This window comes from Podarcis tiliguerta (genome assembly GCF_965153285.1).
Source record: "Podarcis tiliguerta genome assembly, chromosome: 4".
NCBI lineage: Eukaryota > Metazoa > Chordata > Lepidosauria > Squamata > Lacertidae > Podarcis > Podarcis tiliguerta.
This window is the reverse complement of record NC_139537.1, coordinates 811251-838366: the sequence shown is the minus strand read 5'-3', so window position 1 is coordinate 838366 and position 27116 is coordinate 811251. Positions and strand designations below refer to the sequence as shown.

General features: G+C 55.9%; 1 protein-coding gene across 2 annotated transcripts in view; it reads right to left on the bottom strand.

The window, feature by feature from the left end:
• FHIP1B (FHF complex subunit HOOK interacting protein 1B) overlaps positions 1-26245 on the bottom strand; it is a 31496-nt gene extending 5251 nt beyond the window's left edge. The window contains exons 1-10 of one of the 2 annotated variants that reach the window (XM_083436238.1): positions 26151-26245; positions 25362-25406; positions 10646-10983; positions 7727-8356; positions 6162-6320; positions 4620-4706; positions 4025-4192; positions 3568-3647; positions 2478-2647; positions 1003-1902 (exon numbers count right to left, since the gene is read on the bottom strand). In XM_083436238.1, coding sequence (XP_083292364.1) covers positions 1003-1902; positions 2478-2647; positions 3568-3647; positions 4025-4192; positions 4620-4706; positions 6162-6320; positions 7727-8356; positions 10646-10789 — 2338 coding nt within the window. In that variant the 5' untranslated portion in view covers positions 10790-10983; positions 25362-25406; positions 26151-26245. Of the gene's footprint in view, positions 1-1002; positions 1903-2477; positions 2648-3567; positions 3648-4024; positions 4193-4619; positions 4707-6161; positions 6321-7726; positions 8357-10645; positions 10984-25198; positions 25407-26150 lie in introns of both variants that reach the window. The other variant, XM_083436239.1, reaches the window with a different exon arrangement.
• Between the last annotated feature and the right edge of the window lie 871 nt (positions 26246-27116).

Genomic DNA, 27116 nt, shown 5'->3' with positions numbered 1-27116 from the left:
GCCCACTGAGCCATTTGGTGCAAACAGGGCCAAAGACCCGACAGGGGATTGCAGAAATTTAGAAGCCCCCACCCCCAAGGATCATCTTGCCCCCCCCACTGGCATGCAAAAAAGCACCTGCAGCTTCAAGAAAAGGGCCAGAGCTCACTCTCTCTGCCCAAGAGCCTCAAGGGACATGGGGGGCTGGATGCCCCAATGGGGGGAGACGGGGTGGGGCAACATCAGCCATGTTGCTCTGCAAGGGAAAGGCTCCCCCTCCCGGACGGGGCCACTTCAAGGGGGAAGAGGCCCCGGGTGATACCAACGCTGCCCTTTGGGGCTGCCCCTTGGCAGGCTCTGGCTCCTGGGGGTTAGAGCCCCATTGGACCCAAACCAGCCCTGCCTGCTGGGGAGGGGAGGGGAGGGGAGGGGAGGGGAGGGGAGGGGAGGGGAGGAGAGGAGAGGAGAGGAGAGGGAAGGGAAGGGAAGGGAAGGGAAGGAAAAAGGAAAGGAAAGGAAAGGAAAGGAAAGGAAAAGAAAGATGGAAGGAAAGAAGGAAGGAAGGAAGGAAGGAAGGAAGGAAGGAAGGAAGGAGAGGGAAAAGGAAAAGTAGACAGGAAAAGGAAGAAACAATAGGAGGAAAAAGGACAAAGAAAGGGGGAGCAGAGGAGAAGGAGACGGACGAAACTGGAAGCGGAGAAAGAGAAAGGAGTCATTTGCCTTTGGGAATGGAGCCCAAGGCTGGGCGGGCAAAGTGCCCATGTGCCCTGACTCCTTCTGAAGGGAACTAGAACCCCCCCCCCCCATCCACTGGGCCCCAACCATCTGCTGCCCAGGTCTGACCCCTGTGATCCCCTCCAGAAGTTCCTCTGGGGAAGCCCCACTCAGGCTAAACTCCCACCTTGCACAGCAGACTTAGCCTTGGGGGGCAAGGGGGACCCCTGGAGAGCGAGGGGCCTCCAGGAGCAGCAGGGGCCAGAGAGACCTCCAAGGAAGAGGGTGGGGGTGCCCACAACGACTCACCTGTGAACGGCTGGCTGGGGAGGGCCCCCGGGGTGGGTGGGGGGCTGCCGACAATCTGCGCCAGGGGGTCGGCCAGGCGGGTGGGCCCCAGGCTGCCCTCGGGGGGAGCGGCGAAGCTGCGATAGGCCTCCTCTTCCTCGGGGCTGAGGGGGTCCGCCTGGGGGGGCTCCTCCTCCTCCTCCCGGCCCCCATTCGCCATCTCGTCCTCCAGGCGCCGGAGCTCCGCCGCAAACCTCTCCACGGGGTGGGCGCCCCCGTTCTCGGCCGGCGCCAGCGACTCGTCTGGGCCGGGGGTCTCGGGGAGGCCCCCGTTCTCCACCACGGCCCCCTCCTGCGGGCACCGGCGGACCTTCTTGATGAGCGCGGGCTCCGAGTGCGCCCCATTCAGCAGGGGCCCCGGGTCCTCGCTGCCGGGGGAGGCGGCAGGGGGCGAGGTGCCAGCGTCCGGGGTCCCCTTGGGGGCGGCCCCCTCCTCAGGCGGAGCGCCCCGCTTCTTAGTCCGGGGGGAGGCAGGCCCCGGGTGCCCGCCGGGCTGGAAGGAGGTGTAGGTGAGGGGGTCGCCCTGGCGGGGCAGGGAGGGGTCCAGGCTGGCGGGAGGGGGCCGCTCTCCGTCGTAGGGGGCCGACCAGACGCGGCAGGCCCAGACGCAGCGGTCGACGTTCAGGCGGGCCTCGCGCAGGTATTCAAGGTAGTTGCCCTCCAACTCGCAGGCCTCCTCCCAGCGAGGAGGGGTCCGGTGGGAGGGGCTGCCGACGGGGGTCCCCGGGGAGCGGGGGGAGGCGGGGCCGGCGGGATCGGGGCCAAAGCTGGGCTGGCGCATGAAGAAGGAGAGGCGTGAGGGCGTGGAGGGCTTGGGCACCGTCACCACCGAGGAGGAGTCCACGCTGGGGCTGCCGTGACCTGGGGGGGAGAGAGAGGATGGGGGGGTCACTGAATCGTGGAGTCAGAAGGGGCCCCAAGCGTCATCTAGCCCAGACCCCTGCAAGGCAGGAATCTTTTCCCCAATGTGGGACCCACAACCCTGAGATTATTCCTGGCGCCCCCCCAGTGGGGCTACTGCAGGACCCGCCCTTTTTCTGCCCCCTTTGCCTGCAAGGGAGACCCACCCCATCTGTATAGCTGTGGGGTTGGACTAGATGAGTTTTGGGGATCCCGTCATAATCTGCAGTTCAGTTAACTCCTGCTCAACACAAACAGGGAGCAGGGGAGGTTTTGCAACACCCCAGGGGGAAAATGCCGCCCTCTCCCCCCACCCAAAGGGCCGTGGGTCCAGCACCCGCTGCAAATGCCCCCCAGGCTCCACTGCCCCAGACCCCCAGCGGGGATTTCGCTCCTGTACCCCAAGCCTGAAAACTGGGAGGAGGCAGAGAGGAGCCCCACAAATGCTGTCGGTGCCAAGGCCTCCCTTGCCCATTCCATGTGCCCCCCCAACCTCCACCCCCCCTGCCCCTCCCGCCTGGCCGCCAGAGGCTCACCCTTGGACCAGGTGGCGTGCTCCTCCTCTCGCTCGGGGGGCGGGGGGCTCTCTGGGCGGCAGCACTGGGGGACGAGCGAGAGGAACTTGCTGGCTGCCTTGCCGTAGAGGTCCAGCTCCTTCACCGCCCGCCTCTGGCTCAGCATGACGTGGCTGCAGGGGATCAGGTACCTGCCGCGGAAAAGCAGAGCTGCGGAGGAGGGGAACCCAAAGGCCATCCAGCCCACCCCGGCGGGGCAGGAAGCGCAGCCAGAGAACCATGGCGGCCACAGAACCGTTGCGTTGGAAGGAACCCCCGGGTCATCTATGCCAACCACCAAAAAGGGCGGGGAGGTCACCCCGTTTCCTGGAGACAGACCCTGGATTCACACATCTGTCCCCAGATTTCATTTAATGTCCCCAGATTTATATTTTAAGTGTTGTAGATTTATTAGTAGGGAATGAAGGTTGTGTGATTGGTTCAATGGCACAACACAAATTGTATGGGGACTTCCGGCGAGGCAACATGGCGGGGGAACCGGGGACGCCCGGTGGGACAACTGGGGGAACTGCTGACACCCCCCCCCCCCGCGACCCAAATTGAGTCGGGAGCGAGAGAATCCAGCCACCAGTCCGACTGTCCAGGGCGCTCCAGGGCCATGAAAACCCCGGAGCCAACGCAGGGAGAAGGAGGAGAAGGGAGAGAAAGAGGAAGGAGAAAAAAGAGGGGAGCTCTCTTTTTAAAAAAATAACCTTTTTTTCTCTTTTCAAAAAAAAAAAAAAAGTGTCCCCGGATTCTTTGAAGAAAATCTGGTAACCTTAGGTTACCCGGCAGAGGAGGCTGATGGGTGAAGAGGGCCAATGGTGCCACCAGGGGGAGCCCCCGCACCAGCGAAGTCTCTGGGAGCAGGAACAGGGTGCCCTTCCCAGCTTCACCCAGCAGAGGGAGCCCACGGCTCTGTTGGAGAGAGTGGGAGGACGCCAAGGTTGCGGGTTCGATCCCCGACGGCGGCATGTTCCTGCCTCGCAGGGGGCTGGAGTAGATGACCCTCGGGTTCCCTTCCGACGATCACATGAGCCAGAGAGCCAAGGGGTCGGGGGGGGGTGTCTACCTGAGCACCAGCTGCAGCACGACGTCTTCACAGTGCAGGTTGAGCAGAGTCCGGAAGAGGCTGAGCGAGACCATGCAGAGCTGGGGGGGGGGGGAGAAAGAGAGGCATGAAGGGGGCCGTGGGGCAGAAGGCTCCCCCCACTCCATCCTGCATCAGCAACACCCACCAAGCCACCCCCTGGGCAACGAGAAGGATCAGATTCTCCTTTTGGGGGAGGGAGGATGTCTTCCTGCCCCCCCACCGGGATAGGGATGAGCCCACGCCCGCCCGCCCCGATCCCAGGACCCCTTTGTGTGGGACAGGGCAGGACCTCAAAGCCCAAGGAGCAAAGAGCGGCCACACCAGCCCTGCAAGGTGGGACCCTGGACTTCCAGGGTGCTTCTGGCACACGGCTGACTCCTGCCCCCGTCCCCTCGGGGTCTTCCCCATGTGCGCCCCCCCCCCCCCGAAGACACACCCGGGAGTTGCTGGCGATGCGGGAGACCAGCGTGTCGAGGATGGTGCTGTTGTCGTGGCGATGGAGGAGGAGGAAGCGCAGGAAGGTCTTCAGGAGGGCAGCCTCGCTGATGCTGCGCAAGAACAGGTCCAGGTAGGCCGTGCTGGCAATCATCTCTTCAATGGAGGTCTGGGGGGGGGCAGGGAAGGGGGATCAGAGGGGCTGTCACACCTCAGAATTGCCCAGCCAGGTGGTACCCTGCGGGGCATCTAGCCCAACCCCCAGGAATGGCAGAGGGGCAGAAGCCGGACCGGTCCTGGTGGGGCTCATGCCTCCCCCCACTTCAGTCCCAGACATTATCTCGGCCCCTCTTTGCCCTCGCTCCCCATTGGCTTGGCGGTGAGAAGCAAAGCCAGTTCTGAGCGGTGAGAAGCAAAGCCAATTCCGAGCCAGGTGTGCTTCAGCAGCAGGACTGATCTGGCGGGAGAAGGCTTGCTATTCACCTGCCCCAAAGGCAGCTCCAGGAAGCCAGGGGGGGAGGGAGGCAGTGGAAGGTAGGGGGCTCCTCCCTGGCCAGACCACACAACCCCCCACCCCAGCCCAGGCGTGCACTGACCTTGTGCAAGGCAGGGCCCAGGACCGGCACCAAGAACCCGTTGTGGATATAATCCACCAGCTGCTTCTGGACCAGCGGGTGAGCCACCTGGGGGGGGGGGCGGGAAGAGAAGAAGGTGAGAAGCGCCCCCAGGATCAGGCCAGGGGCCCAGCCAAGCCAGCGTCCTGCTCTCACAGGGGCTATGGGACGCCCCACAGGGAAACTCGCAAGTGGGACCCGAGTGCGAGAGCTCCCCTCCCTTCTGCTGGCTTCCAGCAGCTGGAATGCAAAAATAAAGTGTGTCACCAACACGAAAAGGTTAGAAAGCTCTGGGTGCAAGTGTCGGACCCGGACCTCACAGACCAGGGTTCAAACCAAGCTTTGGCTGGAGGCGACCCTGGGCCTGCCTTCTCCCAGCCTATCCTACCTGGCAGGGTCGTCGTTGCTAAATTGCCACCTCTGACTGGCAAGAAGTAGCCGTGGGCAGCCCTCTCCTCCTTCAGGGATCTGCCCAATTCTCTTTTAAGAAAAATACAAAACATTAAACAAAGCCACAAAGACTTGCGAACTACCCAGCCTAAATTGAACTTATAATGTCTGGTTTCAATAGATTCAGCAAATCAGTCTCTTAAGCTTAGGACTGAATATCAATATACGTATCAAGACTTCGAGATTAGAACACCGAAGAAGCCCAGAGAACCACTTTGGGAGTGTGCTACCTACAAGCCCCAGTTAAAGGGCCCCATGGGGGGCGAACAGCGGACTCTTGATTACTTGGACTGCCAGGGTGAAACAGGTGCAAAACGCTGGCACCCTGTCGTCTGCAACGTCATTGTCTACAACTTCATTAACATCTATCCACAACTCCACTAGCATCTCTCAGTATTGTGAATATCACCGAACTTACCTTTTGTTGGTATCTTCATGAACTTATCCAAAAGACTGACTTAAGCATTTGAAAAATCTATTGAAACCAGACATTATAAGTTCATTTCAGGCTGGGTAGTTCGCAAGTCTTTGTGGTTTTGTTTAATGTTTTGTATTTTTCTCAGAAGGTTGATCAGGTATGTACAATTATTGTTCTGTGCATATTAATTGCCAACGTGCTGCAGGAGTCGCACGACTTCTTTCAGCAGCACAGGCTGCATTTTCCTAGCAATTCTCTTTTAAAGCCATCCAGGAGGGCGGCTGGCCCTGCGTCCTGCAGCAGGGAGTTCCACCGTTTAACTCTGTGCAGCCTCCTCGAGGGCTGCCAAGAGACCCCCAAAACCACCCAGCCTTGGATTTTCCTGGTCTCTGCACCCGGCGAAACCAGCAGTGCAACTCCATGCAACCCGCCAGCCTGGGTCTGCCCACTAGTCAACGAATCGTAGCACTGCAAAGTGGGCAGGGACCCCCAGGGGTCATCCAGTCCAACCCCCTGCCATGCAGGATATTGCAACTAAATCCCTCTGCATGTGGCTTTCTGTCCCAGAAAGGGCCCAGCTGCTGCCAGAGCTGTGGTTGGGGGTGTGAGGAGGCCAGCCAGCCCCTGCCCCTTCCCCCCCCCGAAGGCGGACTCACCTGTATGACAGCATTGCAGAACTCCAGCGAGTTCATGAAGAGGACCAGCGAGGGAACGCCCACCCAGTCCTCCCGCCGCAGGAAGTGCCAGTCGTCCCCCCGGACCTCCAGCTTGCGGGGCAGCGAGGAGTACAGGGCGCTCAGGCCAGTAGCCAGGACCTGCGGGGGGGGGGGGGGGCGAGGGGAGAGAGGGCGTTCGAGAAAAAAGGGGCGTTCAAGATTTATCAGGCGCAAAACTGCCAGGCCCTTCTCAAAGAGCCTGGGCTTTCCAAACCAGAAAATAAACTCTGGCTTCTTGGGAGAAGGAGAAGACTCCACAGGAAGCCTGGCGACACCCCCGCCCCCCAGGATGAGGGGCTATGCAAAGAGCATGGGACACCCATGGAGGCAGCACTGTTGAGGGAAATTTTTAATGTTTAATGCTGTATTGTGCTTTTAATATTCTATTGGGAGCTGCCCAGAGTGGCTGGGGAGGCCTGGCCAGATGGGCAAAGTATGTATGTATGTATAAATAAATAGATATTATTGTTGTTATCATTAAGAATGGGGGGTGGGACTCTCCTTCCCCGGAGGTTTTTAAGAAGAGGTTGGATGGTTGTCTGACACGGATGATCCAGCTGAGATTTCTGCCTTGCAAGGGGTTGGACTAGATGACAGCTGGGGTTCCCCTTTCAGCTCTACGATCCTAGGATCCTTTAAAGTGGCCTGGGGGTTGAGGACTCTGCAGATTGAGGTTGAATCCCAACAAGACAGAAGTGCTGTTTTGGGGGGACAGGGGGTGAGGACAGGTGTGGGGGACTCCCTGGTCCTGAATAGGGTAACTGTGCCCCTGAAGGATCAAGGGCACAGCCTGGGAGTCATTTTGGACTCACAGCTGTCCATGGAGCGTCTCCACCCCCATCTTTCAGCCCGGACACTGAGGTCCAGCTCCGAGGGCCTTCTGGCGGTTCCCTCACTGCGAGAAGAGAAGTTACAGGGAACCAGGCAGAGGCCACCCTCCCATAGATGTCAGGGAAATAAACTGAGTTTTAGAAGACATGTGAAGGCAGCCCTGTTTAGGGAAGCTTTTACTGTTTGATCTTTTATTGTGTTTTAATATTCTGTTGGAAGCCGCCCAGAGTGGCTGGGGAGGCCCAGCCAGATGGGCAGGGTATAAGTAATAAATTTATCATCATCATCATCACTATTACTATTATTATTTCTTCAATCTACATAGGATTGTATCAGGGGCAGGACCAAATCTGGGGGGGTTGGAACAGAAGCCTTGGAATGTAGGATTCCGACTGCAACGTTTTACAATTTTTTGCTGCTTGCTCCATGTGCCTAGTCCTCATGGGGGCACCCTGGAATAGCCTCTCAGGCCAGGGCACCCGTCCTCTGCGGTGCCCAGAGCGCCTTCCACGCTCCTGATGGCCCAGGCATTCACAGAATCACAGAGTTGGAAGGGGAACCCAGAGGTCATCTAGTCCAACCCCCGCAATGCAGGAGCCGCAGCTGATTCGGGGCAAGGGCTTGCGGGGGCTTCTGCCCCCCACCTCTCCCCCCCCCGCTGCCCCCTTCCTTACCGGGCAGAAGAAGGAGTTGTCGGTGATGTATCGGGCGACGGTGTGGCTGCCGGCGGACAGGGCCATGAGGAGGAGGAGGGCGTCTCTGGCCTGCTGCCCCACCAGCCCCTCGCGGTGGATGAAGGGCACCAGCAGGGAGAAGACCAGCAGGTTGGCGGGGCCGGGCTCGCCCGCCGCGGGGGGGCTGTGGAAGAAGAGCTCCAGCAGGGGGGGCTCCCGGGCCGCCGAGACGCAGAGCTGGTGCAGCAGGAGGACCAGGCTGCCCTCCAGGGCGGGCGAGGCCGGGCCGGCGCACAGGCCCAGCAGGCGCAGGAGGGGCCCCAGGACGGGCCGGTGGCGCAGGAGGGGCTGGTGCGCCTGGCCCAGGAGCATCTCGTAGAGCTTGAGCAGCTCGGCCTTGCGCTCCTCGGGGAGCTCCCCCCGCCGCAGGTGCCAGGCCAGCAGGCGGCCCAGGACGTTCTCGGCCAGCGCCAGCTCCAGGATGGGGCCCGGGGAGCCCTCCGCCCGGGGGCGCTCCTCCGCCAGCAGCGTCAGCATCTGCAGCGTGTGGTTGCGCACGGCGCTCAGGTCGTCCGCAGCGCCCCCCTGCGCCCCCCGTGAGGCCGGGCTCTTCTCCAGGATGCGCAGCACCTGCGAAGGGGGGGGGGGAGAGTCAGACGGAAACCAAGGTAGACTGCCTCTGCTCTCACGGATGCCCCAAACTCTCCTGTAGCAAGGAAGGATTGGACTCTGATTACTAGAATACACACGAAGCTTGACCAGCGAGACTCTGGGAGGAGTGCCAATAATAATCCTCCCCCCCCCCTGGCCCAGGTCGTTTTATTCACAAAAGAACTTTTTACACAGTATTTGTAAGAACCAATCAGACTCCCTCTGAGCATTTCAAAGCCCCACGTGGGACAAAGTCAGATCAGAAGAAATTCTTTCAACCACAAAGAAACTATTTCCTACTTGAGCAGGCATCTGTAGTTCAGAGTCAATAAAAGAGGAATAAAAGGAGGAATGCTTTCAGCAAAACCCCGGAGGTCGTAAGCAGGAGAGGCAGGGTGGCAGGATTTACCCTCTCCTTGTGAACTCTCTTCGTGGCCCTTGAGATCTGTCTAAAGATTAAACCACATCAAAGCGACCTTCTACCTTTATGACCCAAGATGCCTGATGAAGCAACTGGCCTGTGTTTAGAATGCTTATACGTGCCTGTCAGGCATAGAAAATGGAACAGTAGAGAAAATGGGCAGAGGTGGAGAGGCTTGTGGGATTCGATCAGAAATTATCGTCAATGAATCAAACCCAGTCAATGCAATGCTTTCATCGTGGACAAAATGGCTTGCTTCATTTCTCATAATTTCCCATAGCAATCCCACCTGACCCCCACACTCTGGGTATTTGCACCACCAAACTCTCCCCCTCCTGTCCATACACAGGGGCACAAACAGGGAGACATTGGGGAGCCTTTTCTAAAATACAGTGGTACCTTGGTTCTCTAACATAATCCATTCCAGAAGACCCTTCGATTTCTGAAACGTCCGAAAACCTAAAACTCAATAGCCAACAGGCCCCAGGAACTTGTACTCAGTGGAAGCCACACGGCATGTTCGAAAAGCGAAGCATTTACCTCTGGGTTTATGGCATTTGATAACCAAAATGTTCGTCAATGTTCAAAAAGCAAGGTACCACTGCACATCATAGGGCAGAGCTTTCCAAACTGTGTGTCTTGAGACATTCATGTGTCGGCTGCAATGTGCAGGAGCGTCACACACACTCTGCCCTCCTTCCGAAGCTGGAAAGAGGTTAGTTTAACCTCCGGTTTACCTGTAAAACTGAATTACTGTATCGCAAAATGATGTGTGTCTAAAAAGTGTGTCAACAACAGGAAAAGCTGGGAAAGCTCTGCAGAAGCTTGTAAACAAATGTATACCATATTTTTTTGCTCCATAAGACGCACCTAGTTTTTAGAGGAGGAAAACAAGAAGAAAAATATTCTGAACGAAACAGTGATCTGATGGTGAATTTGGGGTGACCCAATGCAAAAATCCTGAGGATCCATGGGCTTTTACCTCCCCCCTCCCAGTGTGGTGTAGTGGTTAAGAGCGGTAGACTCGTAATCTGGGGAACCGGGTTCGCGTCTCCGCTCCTCCACATGCAGCTGCTGGGTGACCTTGGGCCAGTCACACTTCTCTGAAGTCTCTCAGCCCCACTCACCTCACAGAGTGTTTGTTGTGGGGGAGGAAGGGAAAGGAGAATGTTAGCCGCTTTGAGACTCCTGAAGGGGAGTGATAAAGCAGGATATCAGATCCAAACTCTTCTTACTCTTCTTCTTCCCCCCTCCCAGGCAGCCTCCTTTATCTCTAGCCTCCCTTATCTCTCTCCCCGATCGGCAAACGATCAGGCTTTGTTTCAACACCCACTTCCCTCTTTCAAAAAAAAAAGCATGATCTGCTTTTTGCCCCTGGGCAATTCGGCTCCAGGGACCACACATTCGCTCCATAAGACGCACAGACATTTCCCCTTACTTTTTAGGAAGAAAAAAGGTGCGTCTTATGAAGCGAAAAATACGGTGATTTGTATAAGTTTTGAATAATATTTGTATAATTTTTGATATTATATTGAGAGAGAAAACACACACACTCACACACAAAAACATTTCTCTTCATGTGGTTCCCAACACCCAGGATGCAGAACGTTGCTGCCCCTGTTTTGGAGGGCAGAGCAGATCCCCTGTGGCTACTAGCCCTCGATAGCCCTCTCCTCCTCCTCCATGAATTCCTCTGATCCTCTTAAAGCGGCCATCAGTCTCCAGTGGCAGTGAGTTCCACAGCTGTCCATGCACGCCCCACCCCCACCCCGAAGCCTCTCTTGGGGGGAACATCCCCTCTCCCCCCACCCCCTCCTGTCCCTCCCCCCCCCCCACCAGCCACTCACCTGGACCCAGTGATTCTTGAAGACCATGAGGCAGGTTTCGGGGTCGGCCGCCATGGGGCTTTGCAGGCTGGCGCCACGGGTTCCCCGGTGCCCCCCAGCCCCCGCCCGGGGGTTCAGCTTGCTCAGCCAGCTCATCCTCTCCATCGGGAAGGGCAGCGCAGCGTGGGGTGGGGGGTCACAGGGGGAGAGGCTGTGGCGGGCAGTCAGGGGTCACAGGCGGCCGCGCGCTGGACTGGCTCCTCCGAGGGCAGCTGCTGGGCATGGGGCGGGCAAGGAGGGGGGGTGGCAGGTCCTTGTGGCCAGGGGGGGCGCCATGCTGCTTCGGAGGAAGCCCCGGCCTGCGGAAACAGAACGCGGGGAGGAAAGAGTGAGCGGGAGCCGTGACATCAAACTGGGATGTCAAAACTCTTTCATTATTATTATTTTTAATAATCTTTCTTAATTTAAATTACACACTTATACAAAGAATTTACAATCTCATACTACAAAAAGAAAATTAAAGAACAAACAATTAAGAAAAAACAGAAGAAACAGCAAATTTACGTACGTAAAGAAAACACTTAACCTTCCTAATTAATACTTAATTAAGCACTTAAATAAGTGCTTAATTCTGACAAAACGAGTCTCCCAATCATTCTCACTGCTTATACTGTCGTTTCCCCCCGCACAGTTTTATATTCTTTCATACTGTTCCCGTCTACTCCACAAACGGTCTTTGTTGTGTTTACAAGCGTCACTCAAGTTCTGCTAATATGGTGTGGTTGGTACAATATGATCTTATATAATCCTTAAATGTTGTCCATTCTCCAAATATTTTCTGGTTCAATACTCCTCTGACTCTTCCCTCCAGTTTTGCTGGTTGTAAATATTCTAACATGAGCATCTGCCAATCTGTGATTGTTGGTATTGTTTCATTTTTCCACTTCCTCGCCACCAGAATTCTTGCTGCTGTGGTGGCACACATGAACAGTGGTCTTATGTCTTTTTCAATTTCTAATGGTAAAATGCCTAAAAGAAAGATCTCTGGGGGTTTTTTGAAAGTCTGAAAAATTTCTTAAATACATTATATATATTATCCCAGAATTCCCTAATGATTGCACAAGTCCACCACATGACCCCACATCTATTTTACATCTCCAACAAATCGGTGTGCCTCCTTTACACATTTTCGCTAGTTTCAAGGGGGTACAATGCCATATATATAACATCTCCCTAAGTATGCTGCGAAATTAATATCTACCTTCCACAATCTCTCCTACTGATCCATATATATATAATATTGTATTCCAAACTCTTTCAAAGGAATTGCAAAATTGTAGGGTCAGAAGGGACCCCGTGGGTCATCCAGCCCAACCCCCGGCAATGCAGGAAGCCCCGCTAAGGAACTCCCGACAGACGGCCATCCAAACTCTGCTTAAAAACCTCCAAGGAATAATAGAAGCATATAGCTGGAAGGGACCCCGAGGGTCATCCAGTCCACCCACTCCAATGCTGAGCAACTTCCCCCACCCTTTTTAATTTTTTTAAAATTTTATTTAACATAATTATTACAAAATACATACAAACATATTTTTCAGATAAGCAGATAGGAAGTGCAGTGTAAGCGATGGAAGTCAATCAATGAAGTTTTATTATTGAGATATTTGTAGAAGAAATTTGGAAGAAGTTTTTCCAATTTTTCTTCTTATTTTTTTTCTTTTCTTCCTTCTTCCTTCTTTGTTCTTTATATATATGTGTGTGTGTGTGTGTGCTTATCTGAAAAATATATGTTGAGCAACTTTTCAAAGAAAAGAAACAGCATTCCCCCCCCCTCTGCCGCCACCCCCCAGACATGATGGGCAAGGGCCGCCTCCAGCTAGTTCTGAAACACCCCATAATCCAGCCTTTGCCACTGGTAGACTGCGCCCAAGAAGGAAGCTCTGCTGGGGAGAGCCAGCCAGGCAGACATTGCCGCTGTTTCAAGCCAGCTGAGCTGCAAGGCTGCCTGCCTGGGATTCTTCCGCTGTGATTCCTACAATTCCCTGACCTCCTGCTCAGCCCAGCGACGGCTCCCTCCTTGCCCCGAAAGGTTCTGCAGAAGCAAAATAAAGGCAAAGAGCAACTGCTCTTTGGAGGAGTGTTAAGCAAGATACGATCTGCAACTAAAACCTCACTCCTTCCTTCTCTCCCCACCAGCAGAGGTCTGAGGCGCCTGCCCCAGAGATGCCCCACAGATATGTCAGCATCTCTTTCCCCCCACTCATCAAACAGAAGATGAGTTTTCAGAAGCAGTTTCTCAGACGTTCAGGACAGATCCCTCCTGGCTGCCACCATTCAGAGATCCTAAACACCAGGTGCCTCAAATGAGACTGTGTGGCACAGTGGTTAGAGAGGCAGACTATGGTAACCTGCGATAGACCAGGGTTAAAATCCCCACTCTGCACCCATGAAACTCACTGTTTCCTCCAACCACAAAAGCAGGGACTCTCAAGGTATAAACAATAAAACTATTATTATTGTTATTGTTGTCCTTATTAATAGCCTTTGTGGCTAGTATTTGTTTTTATTTATGCCCCTCCCTTTACCCAAAGAGCGAACATAAGATCTAACAACATTAGAAACACATTACAAATCATCAGTGATAAAAACGTAACAAAAATCATACCAACAGACTGCCCAATAGTAAAATGATTATCGTAAAAAAGTCCTCTCTGCCTCACTGTCGCAGGCCATCGATTATTGAATGGCCAAAGGCCTGGGGAGAGAGGGATGCTTCTTCCTGGCGCCCAAAGGCGTTTCAGGATGGCGCCAGGCAAGCTTCTCCGGGGAGAGTGCCCCCAAACCAGGGGGCCACCGCAGAAAAGGCTGTTCTCTTGCTGCCGCCCTCCGGACCTCTCTGGGAGGGGGCCCATGGCCTCAGGGGACAAGCGGAAGGTCTGGGTCGGTGGGGCCTGAAGGTCTGGAGGCATTGAGCCACGTAGGAGCCACGGAGCTCCCTCCATGAATTTATCTCACCCTCTTTGAAGGCCATTCGAGTTCTTGGCCATCCCGGCTTCCTGCAGCAGGGAGTCCCCCAGTTTATCCCTGCGCTGCATGAAAAAGGACTTTCTTTTATTCCCTCTGAATCTTCCAACATTTGGCTTCCCGGGAGTTCTCGTGTCCGGCCTCTTTTCCCGCTGGTCCTCTTGGGAACGGGTTCGGGACCAAGCTGCAGATTTATGCTGAATTTTGCTAGCTCTGCTCTGAAGGCCCCTCGGCCAACAGCCATTGCGAAACATTCACGTCTTCCAGGGAAAACAGCTGCATTCTCATAGCTGTCAATGCTTCCCCTTTTTTAAAGGGAAATTCCTTATTCCGAATAGGATTCCTCGCAAGAAAAGGGGAAAGTTGATGGCTATGTGCACTATGCAAAGCCCTGCATCAGCCTGCAACCAGGGACTCCCAAGAGCCACTTACTCTCATGTAGACCTGCCAGGGCTTTGGCTGCCAGCAACCACAGGGGATCCAGCCGCTGAGCCCAAGGGGGAAGGGTCTTTGGGGGAGCAGCCCTCCCCTTGGCCTTCTCTCTGAGCTCCTCTGTCCTAGAGAGCAAGGATTTATTGCAAGAGACACTTAATTTCCCCCACTTTTTTTTTTTAAGCCACTTCTGCTTCTGGTGGTTTATTTCAGTCCCGGAAGAGGAACGAGGCGCTGCTTTTAATTTTATTTCTCCTTATTGTGCTGGGTCTCTTTCTAGGGAAGCTTCCCCAAATGCCACGAAAAAGAGGAGCAGGATCCGAGTGCAGCCCCTCTGCCTGGCATCTCCTTCCCCCGCCAAGGGGAGGCTGAGTGGGGGGGGGGGCGGTTAGGCAGAATGCCAGGCAACCCACGGCTGCCGAGCCAAGTTCTCACCTTACAAACAAGTAGGAGAACCGCAGGCCAAGGAGGAGACTGGGTCCCCCCCCCCCGGGGGGTTCCTCTTGGCAACGGAGGAGAAGCAGCCGTAGCAGCTGCCGCCCTTGGCAGCAGCAGTGGGATCAGGCCCTGCTCTCACCCACAAGCCCTCCCTCCCTCCCTCCCGCCCCTGGCAAGGGTGGGGCTCCTTGGCGCAAGTTAGAGGCCCGGGAAAGGCGTTTCCACGTATCCCAAAGACGTCCTTCCTGGCCAGATGAAATAAACCGGGGGAAATTCCTTCCGCCTCAAGGCCAGGGAAAGTCTGAAGTCCAGCCAAGCAAGAGAGGCTGCCGCCTTCTGCAAGAGAGGGAGTGGCGGAGGTCTCTGGGTTGCAACAGGCTGGGCACAGATCCCGGCTGCCGCGAGGGCTCCTGCCTGGCGGGTCTGGCAGCAGGGTCTCAGAAGAGCCGGCTGGATCAGGCCAAGAGGGGGCCCCAAGCCCACCCCCCTGCTCTCACAGGGCCCAGCCAGATGTGACCGTGGGGTGCCCCCAAAAGGACATGGGCAAAGCAACAGCCCCCTCCTGTGCCCGTCCCAGCAACTGGGGCTCGGAAGGATTGCAGGTGCCCATTGTGGAGGCAGAGAAGAGCCGGGGGGGGGGCAAGATCTTGTTTCCAATATTGTGATTGATCACCAGCTAAACATCGCGATATACCGGTTATCTCATCGCGATGTCTGAAATAGGGATGGAGCTACAAAGAGGCACCAGCCGGCTTCACAGCTTTCCCTGAATGGTGATTTTTGCACAGCACACAAACATACATCATGATTCGCGATATATTGCCAGCTCCAAAATTATGAAATCGTTACCACAATATGGATTTCAAACAGGATTTGAATGCTGTATCAATAGATGGCCCAGCCCTGTTATTTGTCACGGATAGCCCTTTCCTCCTCCATGAACTGGCCTGCTCCTCCTTTAAAGCCCTCCAAGTGGGTGGCCCTCGTGGCCTCCTGTGGCAGGGAGTTCCACAGTTCATAGAATCATAGAATCATAGAGTTGGAAGAGACCACAAGGGCCATCGAGTCCAACCCCCTGCCAAGCAGGAAACACCATCAGAGCACTCCTGACATATGGTTGTCAAGCCTCTGCTTAAAGACCTCCAAAGAAGGAGACTCCACCACACTCCTTGGCAGCAAATTCCAAAGTTCAACTCTGCATGAAGAAGGGTCTTCCTTTCTCTGCCCCGAATCCTCCAACATCTGGCTTCACTGGATGCCCAGAAGTCCTAGCATTGGAAAGGGGATTTTTTCTCTCTAGCCCCTTTCTCCAGCCCAGGCATCATTTTATAAGCTTCTAGCACCTCTTCCCCAGCCTTTCACTGAGCTATAAGCCCTTGGGCAACCACTGCACCCCCCTGATCACTGGGGGGGGGGGGGCTCTTTTCTGAACCTTTTCCAATCCTACAACATCCTTCTGTGACCAGAACTGAGCAGAGTATTCTATGGTTACCAGACATCCCCATTTCCTGGGGACAGCCCCCAGATTTACAAATTTGTTCCTGGACAAAATCCATCCCCGGATTTCATTTAATGTCCCCGGATTTATATTTTAAGTGTTGTAGATTTATTAGTAGGGAATGAATGTTGCGTGATTGGTTCAACAGCACAAGACACATCATATGGGGACTTCCGGTGAGGCAACATGGCGGGCGCCACGGCAGCGAGCAGCTCCTGAAGCTACCAGGCTGGCTCTGGGCTGCTGAGACTGCCGCTGCCGCCACCACTACCAAAGGGGAACCGGGGACGCCCGGTGCGTCAACTGGGGGAGCCACTGGCACACACGACCCAAATTGAGCCGGGTGTGAGAGCGCCCGGCCACCCGGTCGACTGCCCAGCAGCGCTCTGGGGCCAGGCAAACCCCGGAGCCAACGCAAAAGGAAAGGGGAGAGGAGAGGAGGAGGAGGAGAGAGAAAGGAGGAGGAGAAAAAAGAAAGAAGTCCCGACCTTGCACCACAGCAGCACCTCAAAGTTGGCAGATTTTTGTTCAGCTCCTTTTCGAATCATCCCTAGCATGGAATCTGCCCAAACAGAACAGCCTTCGCCTTTTTACGACCCACTCGCTGCATTTGGAGAGAGGCCCTTCTGGAACTCCTTGCAAGCTCTTTTGGTTTTAATGGCCCTGAACAATTTGGCATCCTCGACAAATGTGGCCCCCCTAGGGTCATCTAGTCCACCCCCTGCAAAGCAGGAATCTCAACAAAAGCATTCATTTATTTCTTGACACTCTCACAGAACTCCAAAAAGTTTTAGTTACAGGTAGGTAGCCGTGTTGAGTCTGCCATAGTCGAAACAAAATAATAAAAAAAATTCCTTCCAGTAGCACCTTAGAGGCCAACTAAGTTTGTTCTTGGTATGAGCTTTTGTGTGCATGCACACTTCTTCAGATACCAGCTCCTACCAAGAACAAACTTAGTTGGTCTCTAAGGTGCTACTGGAAGGATTTTTTATTACTATTTTGTTCCAAAAAGACATGACTTGTCCTTACCGTAGCCATGCTGACTCCGCTTCAGCAAGGCTTGTTCTTCTATATGCTTGGTTATTTTATCTTTAACAATAAAAAAGGTAAAGGTAAAGGTACCCCTGCCCGTACGGGCCAGTCTTGACAGACTCTAGGGTTGTGCACCCATCTCACTCAAAGAGGCCGGGGGCCAGTGCTGTCCGAAGACACTTCCGGGTCACGTGGCCAGCGTGACATCGCTGCTCTGGCGAGCCAGAGCCGGCCACGGAAACGCCGTTTACCTTCCCGCTAGTAAGCGGTCCCTATTTATCTACTTGCACCCGAGAGTGCTTTCGAACTGCTAGGTTGGCAGGCGCTGGGACCGAACAGCAGGAGTGCACCCCGCTGCGGGGATTCGAACCGCCGACCTTTTGATCGGCAAGCCCTAGGCGCTGAGGCTTTAACCCACAGCGCCACCCGCGTCTCTGCATCTTTAACAATACATTCCACCAAAAGTCTCCTTGGGCAGTCCCTGGCTTTCAGAAGGCTTTGTGAGCAAGTTACTCGAGGCCCTTAAGATCAGCCTCTGAGCCCCTCCACACGGGGGCCAGAGGCAGGGCCTTTTCAGGGGCAGCCCCACATCCTTGCCCCTCTCTCTCCAGGCATGCCTTCCCACATGGGCTCCGGGGCCAAACAGCTGTTCCTTAATACTTTGGCTCCTTTCAGAGTTAACCGCTGTTTAAAACTCAGTTTCTGCTCGCTGCTGCTATTTTCAGAAGCTTTGGTGTTTTCTAGAGCGTGGTTTGCAATTCCACGCAGAACAGATTTTGCATTTCCAGCTATGCCGCCTCAGGTGGATCAGTCCCCAAAAAGGCGACCTGTAGCATCAACACGGATCAAATCCCAACACTTCCGACAAAGAGGTGAGCCTTAATCTCAGAGTCCCAACCCAACTGCAGCTACCGGCCAGAGCTGGAGACGGGCCAAAATCCACACCCAGAATTGAGATTGGACTAGGGGGGGGTGTGAACAGCCCCAGCTGCTGCTGCACTGCTTCTCTGGGGGCCCCAAAGTCGTGCTCTCTGGGTCAAGGGCAGACTTCCTGCCCCCTCCATCTTAACCAGCCCAAAGCTGGATCCTGCCGTGGGGGCAGGCGTGCCCCCTTTAAGGCCCAAGGTGAAGGGGAACCAGGCAGAGCAGCTACCTGTCCGCCCCGTCCTCCATCTCCTGGCTGGCTGCATTCCCAGGTAGGTCATAATCCCCACTCGGCAGGTGAACCTCAGCCCTCCGTGCCTGCCACCCAAAGCTCAGAGCCCCACGGCACACACCTGCCCACCACCACAGCTGACACACGGCGAAAGAGGAGCCCCCCCCCAGCCCCAGTGTTGAGGAGCACCACAGAGCTGCCCCTTCCTCAGAGACGCTACTCACCGGTTGCCCAAAGAGAGAGAGGGAGGCAGGGAGCAAAGGCGGAAAAGGAGCTCAGCCGCTGCCCCCCCCCCACACCCCAGCGTGGACTCTGCCCCTTGTTAGGGCAGGGCAACCCCAGGAGGAGGCAGCCTCGTCCGGACGCTCCACAGCCAGGGATCTATGGGGTGGCTGCGCTGGGTGGGAGCCCTGCGTTCAATGACTCAGTTCAGAAAAGAGATTGCAGAGCAGAAAAAGTTCGAAAAATAGCAATTGAGGTGATCGAAGTAACTCCTGCGAGGAAAAGTGGGGCGTTTGGGAATCTTTAGCTTGGAGAAAGGGAGAGGCAATGGGACGGACACTTGTCGCATTTGATTGACGTTGGAGTGAGACCGAGTAGAGAAATAAGAGAAATATTGATATAAGAATGTATTAGATAAAATGTACAGAAATATACAATAATAAGAGTACATTCATTTGTAGAAAAGGAATATAGAACGGGATAGACAGGAAGTTTAGTGTGTTGGCATGTGTATGATTTTTTTGGGGGGGGGAATTGTTTTTGTTTTTTCTCTTTGTTCTTTCTTTTTTTGTTTCGTTTTCTTTCTAGGTATATAAAATTTGTATATAATTTCTGTATACAAGTTGGAAATTATATTACGGTAAGTCCTGTAATGTAATATGACAACGTTTACCGATGTAATATAAGAATGTTAACAAATAAACAAAATGAAGAGGGGAAAAGGGTAGGCACTTGTAGAATTATTCACAGCAAGGAAAACTTGCAGACCTCCAGCTGAACTTGGGGAGGTTCAGGACAGACCAGAGGAAGTGGGACTGTGGAACTCCCTGCCACAGGAAGCCCCCAGCCTAGATAGCTTTAAAAGAGTGTCCAACCAACTGAGGGAGGAGGAGGAGAGGGCCACCGAAGGCAACTAGCCGGGCTGGCTCTGTTTTCCTCCCTCTCTCCTAATTCCAGAACTTGTGGAGATCCAAGAATGCTGAAGGTTGGAGGGTGTGGGGCAGAGGGAAGGAAGGACTTCCTCCCGCCCCGTCCGCCAGCCGGGAGCCAGGCCCCAGAGGATCGTGTTCCTGCCGTTCCTCCAGGAATAGCAGGAGCCGAGACGGCAGCGAAATCCCAGGCAGGCTGCCCAGGAGCAGAGGCAGCAGGTGGGGAGCGACGGTGGCCCACCTGTCTGCCGAGGGTGGGAGTCCTTCCTTTTACCTGCCCCCAATCTCCCAGAAATCACCTTATTCGCTTCCACCGTGTCTCTGCTTCCTGGCCTTTTCTCCAAACTAAAAAGTCCCCAATGCTTTTGCCTCCCTTCACAGTCAATCCATTCCTGGCTCCCTTTCTGAACCTTTTCAAACTCTGCCATCTCCTCTTTGGGGATATTTATTTGGAACAAGCCGGGTTTCGAGAGGCGCAAAGGGAGGCCTCGGGAGACCCGAATCTCTCCCCCCCCCCCCCCGCCCATAACTCTGCCAGAAGCCAAGTGTGTTTTGCAAGGGGGGTGGGGAGAGGTTGCTAAGATCTACTCCAGGCACCAGATCCCTCAGGATCAGCAGTCCCAGGGGCTCTGCAGGGCAGGTTGCTTTCCCTTTTGCAGCAGCAAGAGCTCTGGGGCTGGGAGGGTCCAGATCAGGAAGGCGAGGGGGAGGGGGAGACACCCACCCCATAGCACTGCTCTTCGGGGTTTCCGCTCCCCCATCCCCCCCCTCCACAGCCCCCCCAGCTGCTCTGAGCTCTGAACCGGGCAGGTGGCCACCCCACCTCTGCTGAAACATCTCCCAGGAAGGAGTATTGGACATTGTGGGGCAGCAGCTGTGGCTGTCAAAGGGAGGGAGGAAGGAAGGAAGGAAGGAGAGGAGAGGAAAGAAGGAAGGAGAGGAAAGAAGGAACAAAGGAAGGGAAGGGAAGAAGGAAGGAGATAAAAGATGAAGGAAGGAAGGAAGGAAGGAAGGAAGGAAGGAAGGAAGGAAGGAGATAAAAGATGAAGGAAGGAAGGAAGGAAGGAAAGAAGAAAGCAAGGAAGGAAAGAGGAAGGAAAGGAAGGAAGGAAGGAAGGAAGGAAGGAAGGAAGGAGATAAAAGATGAAGGAAGGAAGGAAGGAAGGAAGGAAGGAAGGAAGGAAGGAGATAAAAGATGAAGGAAGGAAGGAAGGAAGGAAGGAAGGAAAGAAGAAAGCAAGGAAGGAAAGAGGAAGGAAAGGAAGGAAGGAAGGAAGGAAGGAAGGAAGGAGGCCTCCTGCTCTGAGTGTCAGGCAAGAAGACCCCCCTTAGGCACAGAAGCAGGGGGCTCGTAATCTGGTGAACCGGGTTCGCTTCCCCGCTCCTCCACATGCAGCTGCTGGGTGACCTTGGGCCAGTCACACTTCTCTGAAGTCTCTCAGCCCCACTCACCTCACAGAGTGTTTGTTGTGGGGGAGGAAGGGAAAGGAGAATGTTAGCCGCTTTGAGACTCTTTCAGGTAGCAATTAATAATAATAATAATAATAATAATAATAATAATAATAGTTGTTGTTGTTGTTGTTGTTGTTTTATTTATACCCTCCCCTTCCCGGGCTCAGGGCAGCTAACAACAAATTTAAAACACTTAATTGATGCAACAAAAAACAGCATAAAATACAGTATAAAACGTGAATAGCAATGAATTTAGAATTCAAAAATCAATTTAGGGGGGAAATCCATCCAATAAACATGAGATGATCACCAGGGCTAGTTGGCTAAGTTAGTCCTATTTGGGCCAGGGAGGAGACCAGGGGAGAATTAGCTGTGGGAACCCAGAGCGGGGAATCTTCATAAGAAGGGGAGGAAGGGGAATAAAACATCAGGCTAAGTTCAAATTGAAAGCCAGGGGAATAGCTCATGGAACAGAGTATTCCACCAGGTTGGAGCCGCCACTGAGAAGGCCCTGGCCCTGGAGGAGGATAATCTGAATTCCTTAGGGACCTCTAAACTATGATTATTCATGGACCTTAAGGTCCTCTGCGGGGCAGACCAGGAGAGGCGGCCCCGTAAAGTGGGATATCAAACCCAATCTCTTCTCCTCCTCCTCCTCCTTGAATAGGTGTGGTCCTCTTTCGAAGCCCCCCAAGCCAAGCCAGGAGGCCAAGCACGACCACCAGCCCCCTTGCATTGCAGTGGGTGGGGCTGGATGACCTTTAGGGGGACATGCCCTGCTATGAACGACTCCAGGCAGGGGGCACCTTAATCCTCATTTCGCTTGGGAGAGCTGGCATGTCTGACGAAGTGGGGTGAGGGAAACATGAGCATTGCAAGCCAGGACTCCTGGGTCCCAGTGAAGCAGCCCTCCCCCCCACCTCCTCCAAAGACACACACACACACACCCCTTGGAATAAGAGGCGAGGGCGAACTCTGACACAGGCTGAGCCTGCCCAGCCCACAGGAATTGCGGCACATTCCACAGGGCGCTGGCCTGGGCTGGGGGCCAAGGAGGCTGGGGGGGGGGGGAGGCTGGAGTCTTGAGAAGAGAGAGAGGGGGAGAGCGCCATGCCCTCTGGCCCAGACAGTGGCTCAGGGGAGGGCAGAGGGCACTCTGCGCGCGTGCAGAGGCACTCCCTCCTCGCGGGCATTCATGCCCGCTCTGGCCTGGCCCCCCTGCAGAATGAGGCCCCAGGAGTCTGGCTAAGGAAACTGGGGGGGGGGCACCCCAGAACTAATAATAAATAATAACAATAAGTTTTATTTATACACCCCACCCTCCCCGGCCAGAGCCAGGCTCAGGGCGGCAAACAGAAATGAAATAAAATCCCAGTAAAACATAATGGGGGGGGGGAGGGAGAAATAAAAAACCCCAATTTAAAACACAGGTTAAAATGCAGCCTCATTTTAAAATAGCCAGCTTCTTGAGAATTGGGGGGTGTCAATCACTTATGGGGGCATCTTCAGGGACCAGCTACAAGTCTTCCATCAGCTGCCCCCAAAATACCCTTCTCAGACCTCCTCCCCTGCCCTCTGGCCCAGCAGGCAGGCTAAAGGCTGCCACCCATGCCGGTGGGGGGGGGGGCACACACTAAATCTAGCCCACACTGGACCCTTCCTTGGGGTCAGAAGGAATTCACATCAAGGGGGGGGGGAAGAGGGTGGCATTCCTGAGAGCCCCCCACCCAACCCACATAACCTGCCACAGAGGCAGAGCTAAGCTGGGCGGTGAGAAACAGCAGGAATCTACCCCCCAAATAACACACATGCTGTATTTGGATCTCGGAGGCGCCAACCGACTCCCCCTGCCCCCCTCCCCGGCGCTGTGAGTCAGGCCAGCCAGAAATAACCCTTTGCAGCATGAGGAGCATGCTGGGAAGGGAAGAGGGGGGGCCCAGGACCCCCCCTTTTTTGCAATATTGACTTTATTCCATGCTTGCCAAATGGTGGGGTTTTGAATTTCCGGGTGCGATCAAGGTTTCGAACGTCGGCAATCAATCAATCCCACCCCAAAAGGCATTGGGGGGGGGGAGGCAGCTGGCCCAGAAGGCAAGGAATTTGGGGGGGGGGTCGCCTGCCCCCCGCGTTTGCCAGCCTGGTGTGGGCACAGCACTTTGGGGGAGAGCCCAGTCCTTTGGGGGCAGGCCGGCCGGGGCCCAGAGGGGAACAGGGCCAGGGGGTCTCTGCAAGGAGCTCCCCCCCACACACACTCTACCCTGCCCCACATATTAACCCATTGGTGGCCAGAGCCCCTCTACCTCTCTCCTGGCGCTCAAACTCAGAGGCCTCCTATGAAACTGCACCAGTTTCCCTCCTGAAAACATCCCTGTTTACACAACCTGGTGGAGATGCTTAGGAAGCGGAAGGAATTCTAATCCGTTTCGGTAGTTTTCTCTGCTTTGAAGGCCGGTCGCAATTCTTCCTGGCTTTTCTTATCTTTTTCCAAACCGCTCAATCATAATCAATACTGTTTTTATACCCTGCCCATCCGGCCGGGTGGCCTTGAGGTTTGGTTTTGTTTATCAATCAAGCAGTGTATAAACCTCGCGAAATAAACAAATGAATCTCAGGGCTGGAAGGATTCAGGGCAGAGAAAAGAAAGCGCAGAGTTGTGCTGGGGAACTCCCTGCCACAGGAGAAAGCCAGAGCCGCATAACCCAGGCAGCCCTTTCAGAGAAGGCTGGACAAATTCACGGAGGAGGAAAAGGCTCCTGAGTGCCAGCGGGATCAGTGGGGAAGGGGCTCCGGTGCCCAGCGCCTCTGCAGGAAGGCGCCCATGCCAGGCGGGCAAGGCGGAGGGTGCCTGCCAGGGCAAAGCGGGCCTCCCACGTGGGGTGACTTGGAGGGGCAGCCAAGAGGCCTCGGGATCAAAGCCCTGCTTAAACCTGCCCAGCGGGCGGCTGCCCCGGTGCCCGCTGCCGGGCCCCATGCCCAGGGAGGGAGCTGCCAACGGGCGGTGCCAGGCCAGGACGCCTTCCAAGAGGCTGCCTCTCCTTCTCCCTGCCAGGCCAGGGTGACGAGGGCCGGCTCGCCACACCCTCGCGGCTAAATTTAGCCTGGAAGAGGCTCTTAGGGGGCCGGGGTGTCCTTGAGAACAGCTCTGGAATCAGAGGGCTGGAGCGATGGAAGGGACCCCAAGGGTCATCCAGACCAACCCCCCGCAAGGCAGGAATCTCAGCACAGTTGGCAGGGCTGCCGGAGCATCAGCAGACCGAGGGGGTGACACAACAGCCTGACAGGGCGGGCCAGGGCAGGAAAGCGCCTTCAGCTGAGCCAGCTCCATCTAGCTCCATACTGCCCACACAGACTGGCAGCAGCCGTCCAGGGTTTCAGGCAGGCAGCTGCCGTGCTGGGGGAAGAAAAACACTCTGCACATGGCCAGGTACCCTTTCCGCCCGCGGATATTCAGAAGGCAACGGCTGGGAATTCAGAGGGCAGGGCTGGCACAGGTGTGCGCAAACGCCCATTCAGGCAGGCGCCCCCTTGGAGGCCGCCCCCACCCCTGCCAACGAACCCCCCTCTGTCTGGGCACGTTGTGCAGGCGGCTCTGTCCCAAGGTGACCCCGGCAGCTCAGCTCCCTCGCCAGGGAACCTCGGGAAAAATGATGGAGGAGAAGGAGCAGAGGCAGAGCAGGATTGGCCCCTTTCCCTCCCCACAACGCAGCTGGCAGGAGGCAGGGAAAAGGGGGGACTCCCCCCAGCACCCCAAAACCAAGGCGCTGGATCTATGCCCCAGAGCCCCTCCCAGAATGCAACTGGTCTTTATCTCCACCTAGGAGCCACATCCAGCCCTCTCCTCCTCCTCCACGAACCTACTCAATCCTCTTTCAAGGCCATCTCCGTCTCCTGTTGCAGGGAGTTCCGCAGATTAATCTTTTAAAAAAAACTTTTTTTGAGAAAGGTCGGCTGATCGGCTACTGATCAGCTTCTTAGGGCAACCCAGAGCAGCCAGGCTCCCCCCCCCCACACGGGGCACCCACAAGAAAACAGGGGCCCCTCACCCGGGGGGCACACAAAACAGAAAAGTCTGCAGCCCCCCACCCACCAAGAAACTTCACAAGTCCTTTGTCAGGAAAAGCAACAGCACCCCCCAAGTCACCGAGTGGGGATTTGAACCTTGCTCAACAAGAGGCTAGTCCTCATTTCATCGCCACAACAACAACAACCAGTGCCTGGCTCCCAAGGTCACATCCAATGAGCTTGGAAGTGGGGGGGGTGGAGCCCGGTCCCCCCCCCCAGATCGTGGTAGCGTGACACTCTAACCACTATGCCCCGCTGTCATGAGCTGCCCTCAATCCAGTTTGCACCACCCCATCCCACCCCCGCTCGCCACTCCCCACAAAACTCACCTTAGCTGGCTTCTGGGGGGCGGCCTCCTGGTCCTGACCCCCTTCTTTCTTTTCAGGGGGGCCGCCAAGCAGGGCCGCTCCCCCCCACAATCCAAGAGGCCTCGGCGCCGACCCCCCCCACCCACAAAGACCCCCCCCCACCGGAAAGCCCTCTGACGCTCACCTTGCAGTGTAGGCTCCTAGGGTTCGGGTCCCATCCACACAGCAGCTATGGGGGGAAAGCAGGTGGGGGGGTCAGGGTGGAATCCCCTTTACTGGCGCTCCCCCCCCCAGTCCTCTTCCAGGGATGGGCCCGCACCCAAAGCCCCCTTCCGCCCTGGGGGTCCCACGAAGCACCCCCCCCACCAGGTAGGCCAGCACGAAGATGCCCCCCTATTGCAAGAGGGGGAGGCCCACGGGGGGGGGGCTGCCAGGCCAGCCTGCTCTTTCCTTCCAGGGAGGCGGGGGGAGGGCGACCCTTGGCCCTAAGGACCCCCCCCACCCGGGGGTCCGCCTGCAGGCCGGGGATCCCCCCCACCTGAGGGACGGAGCAGCCCCCCCCAAAGAAGCTTTGCCCCAGGACCCTCCTCGGAGGGGGGGGGGATAAAGGGAAGGCACCCCTCTCCCTCCGATTACGCATCTGGGGGGGGGGAGGGAGGGGGCTCCGCTCCACAAATAGACAGCCCCCCCCGCGAGGCGCGACCCTGGACACGCGGGGGAGGGGAGGGGACTCTGCTCCCCAGGGTGGGGCCTCGTGGCAGGAGGGGGGAGATGGGGAGGGGGGCTCCGAGGCTCAGCCCCCCCCCCACCCCACGGACAGAGAGGCGCACCAGACCCCTTGGAAGGAGGGGGTGGAAAGGGGGCGCCAGAGGGAGCCCCCCTCCCCTCCCCTCCTCCCGGGGGCCCCGATCCTGCCCGCAGTGGGGCCCGATCCCCCCACCCCCCTCTCGCCCCCCCCCCCCCCGCCGGGCACCTGAGTGTCGCCGCCTCCGCTGCCGCCGCCGCGCCGCCATTTTCCTTCCTCCGCCGCCGCCGCCCGGCCAGGCCACGCCCACGGGGCGGGCCCCCTCCCGCCGCAGTCTCCGCCCCCACCTGCCAGCCCCGCCCCCGGCGCCTCCCAGGTGCGGCCGAGGCCTCTCTGCGCCTGCGCGGGCAGCCCGCCTCTGGGCATGGGCAGAGGGCGCCGGGGAGCAGCTGGCGGGCGAGGATCCCGGACCCCCCCCCCCAAAAAAGGAGCAGCGCCTCCAGGAGCAGGACAGCTGCGCAGGAGTCCAGATCCGCTCCTTTCCCCTGGGACTCGGGGGCGGCGAGGTTTTTCAGTCTCTTCAAATCCATACTGGGATGCTGTGAACCGCGCTGGGACCTCTGGCCTTATGCAAATTTAATTAATAATAACAACAATTAATAATCATCACATCACCTTGCCAACACAGGTCCGTATAGTAAAAGCTATGGTTTTCCCAGTAGTGATGTATGGAAGTGAGAGCTGGACCGTAAAGAAGGCTGATTGCCGAAGAATTGACGCTTTTGAATTCTGGTGCTGGAGGAGACTCTTGAGAGTCCTATGGACTGCAAGAAGATCAAACGTATCCATTCTTAAGGAAATCAGCCCTGAGTGCTCACTGGAAGGACAGATCCTGAAGCTGAGGCTCCAATACTTTGGCCACCTCATGAGAAGAGAAGACTCACTGGAAAAGACCCTGATGTTGGGAAAGATGGAGGGCACAAGGAGAAGGGGACGACAGAGGATGAGATGGTTAGACAGTGTTCTCGAAGCTACAAACATGAGTCTGACCAAACTGCGGGTGGCAGTGGAAGACAGGAGTGCCTGGCGTGCTCTGGTCCATGGGGTCACAAAGAGGCGGACACGACTGAACGACTAAACAACAACAACAATCAGTGCTTTTTCTCTATATGAAAAAAATTAGGGGTACTCTCA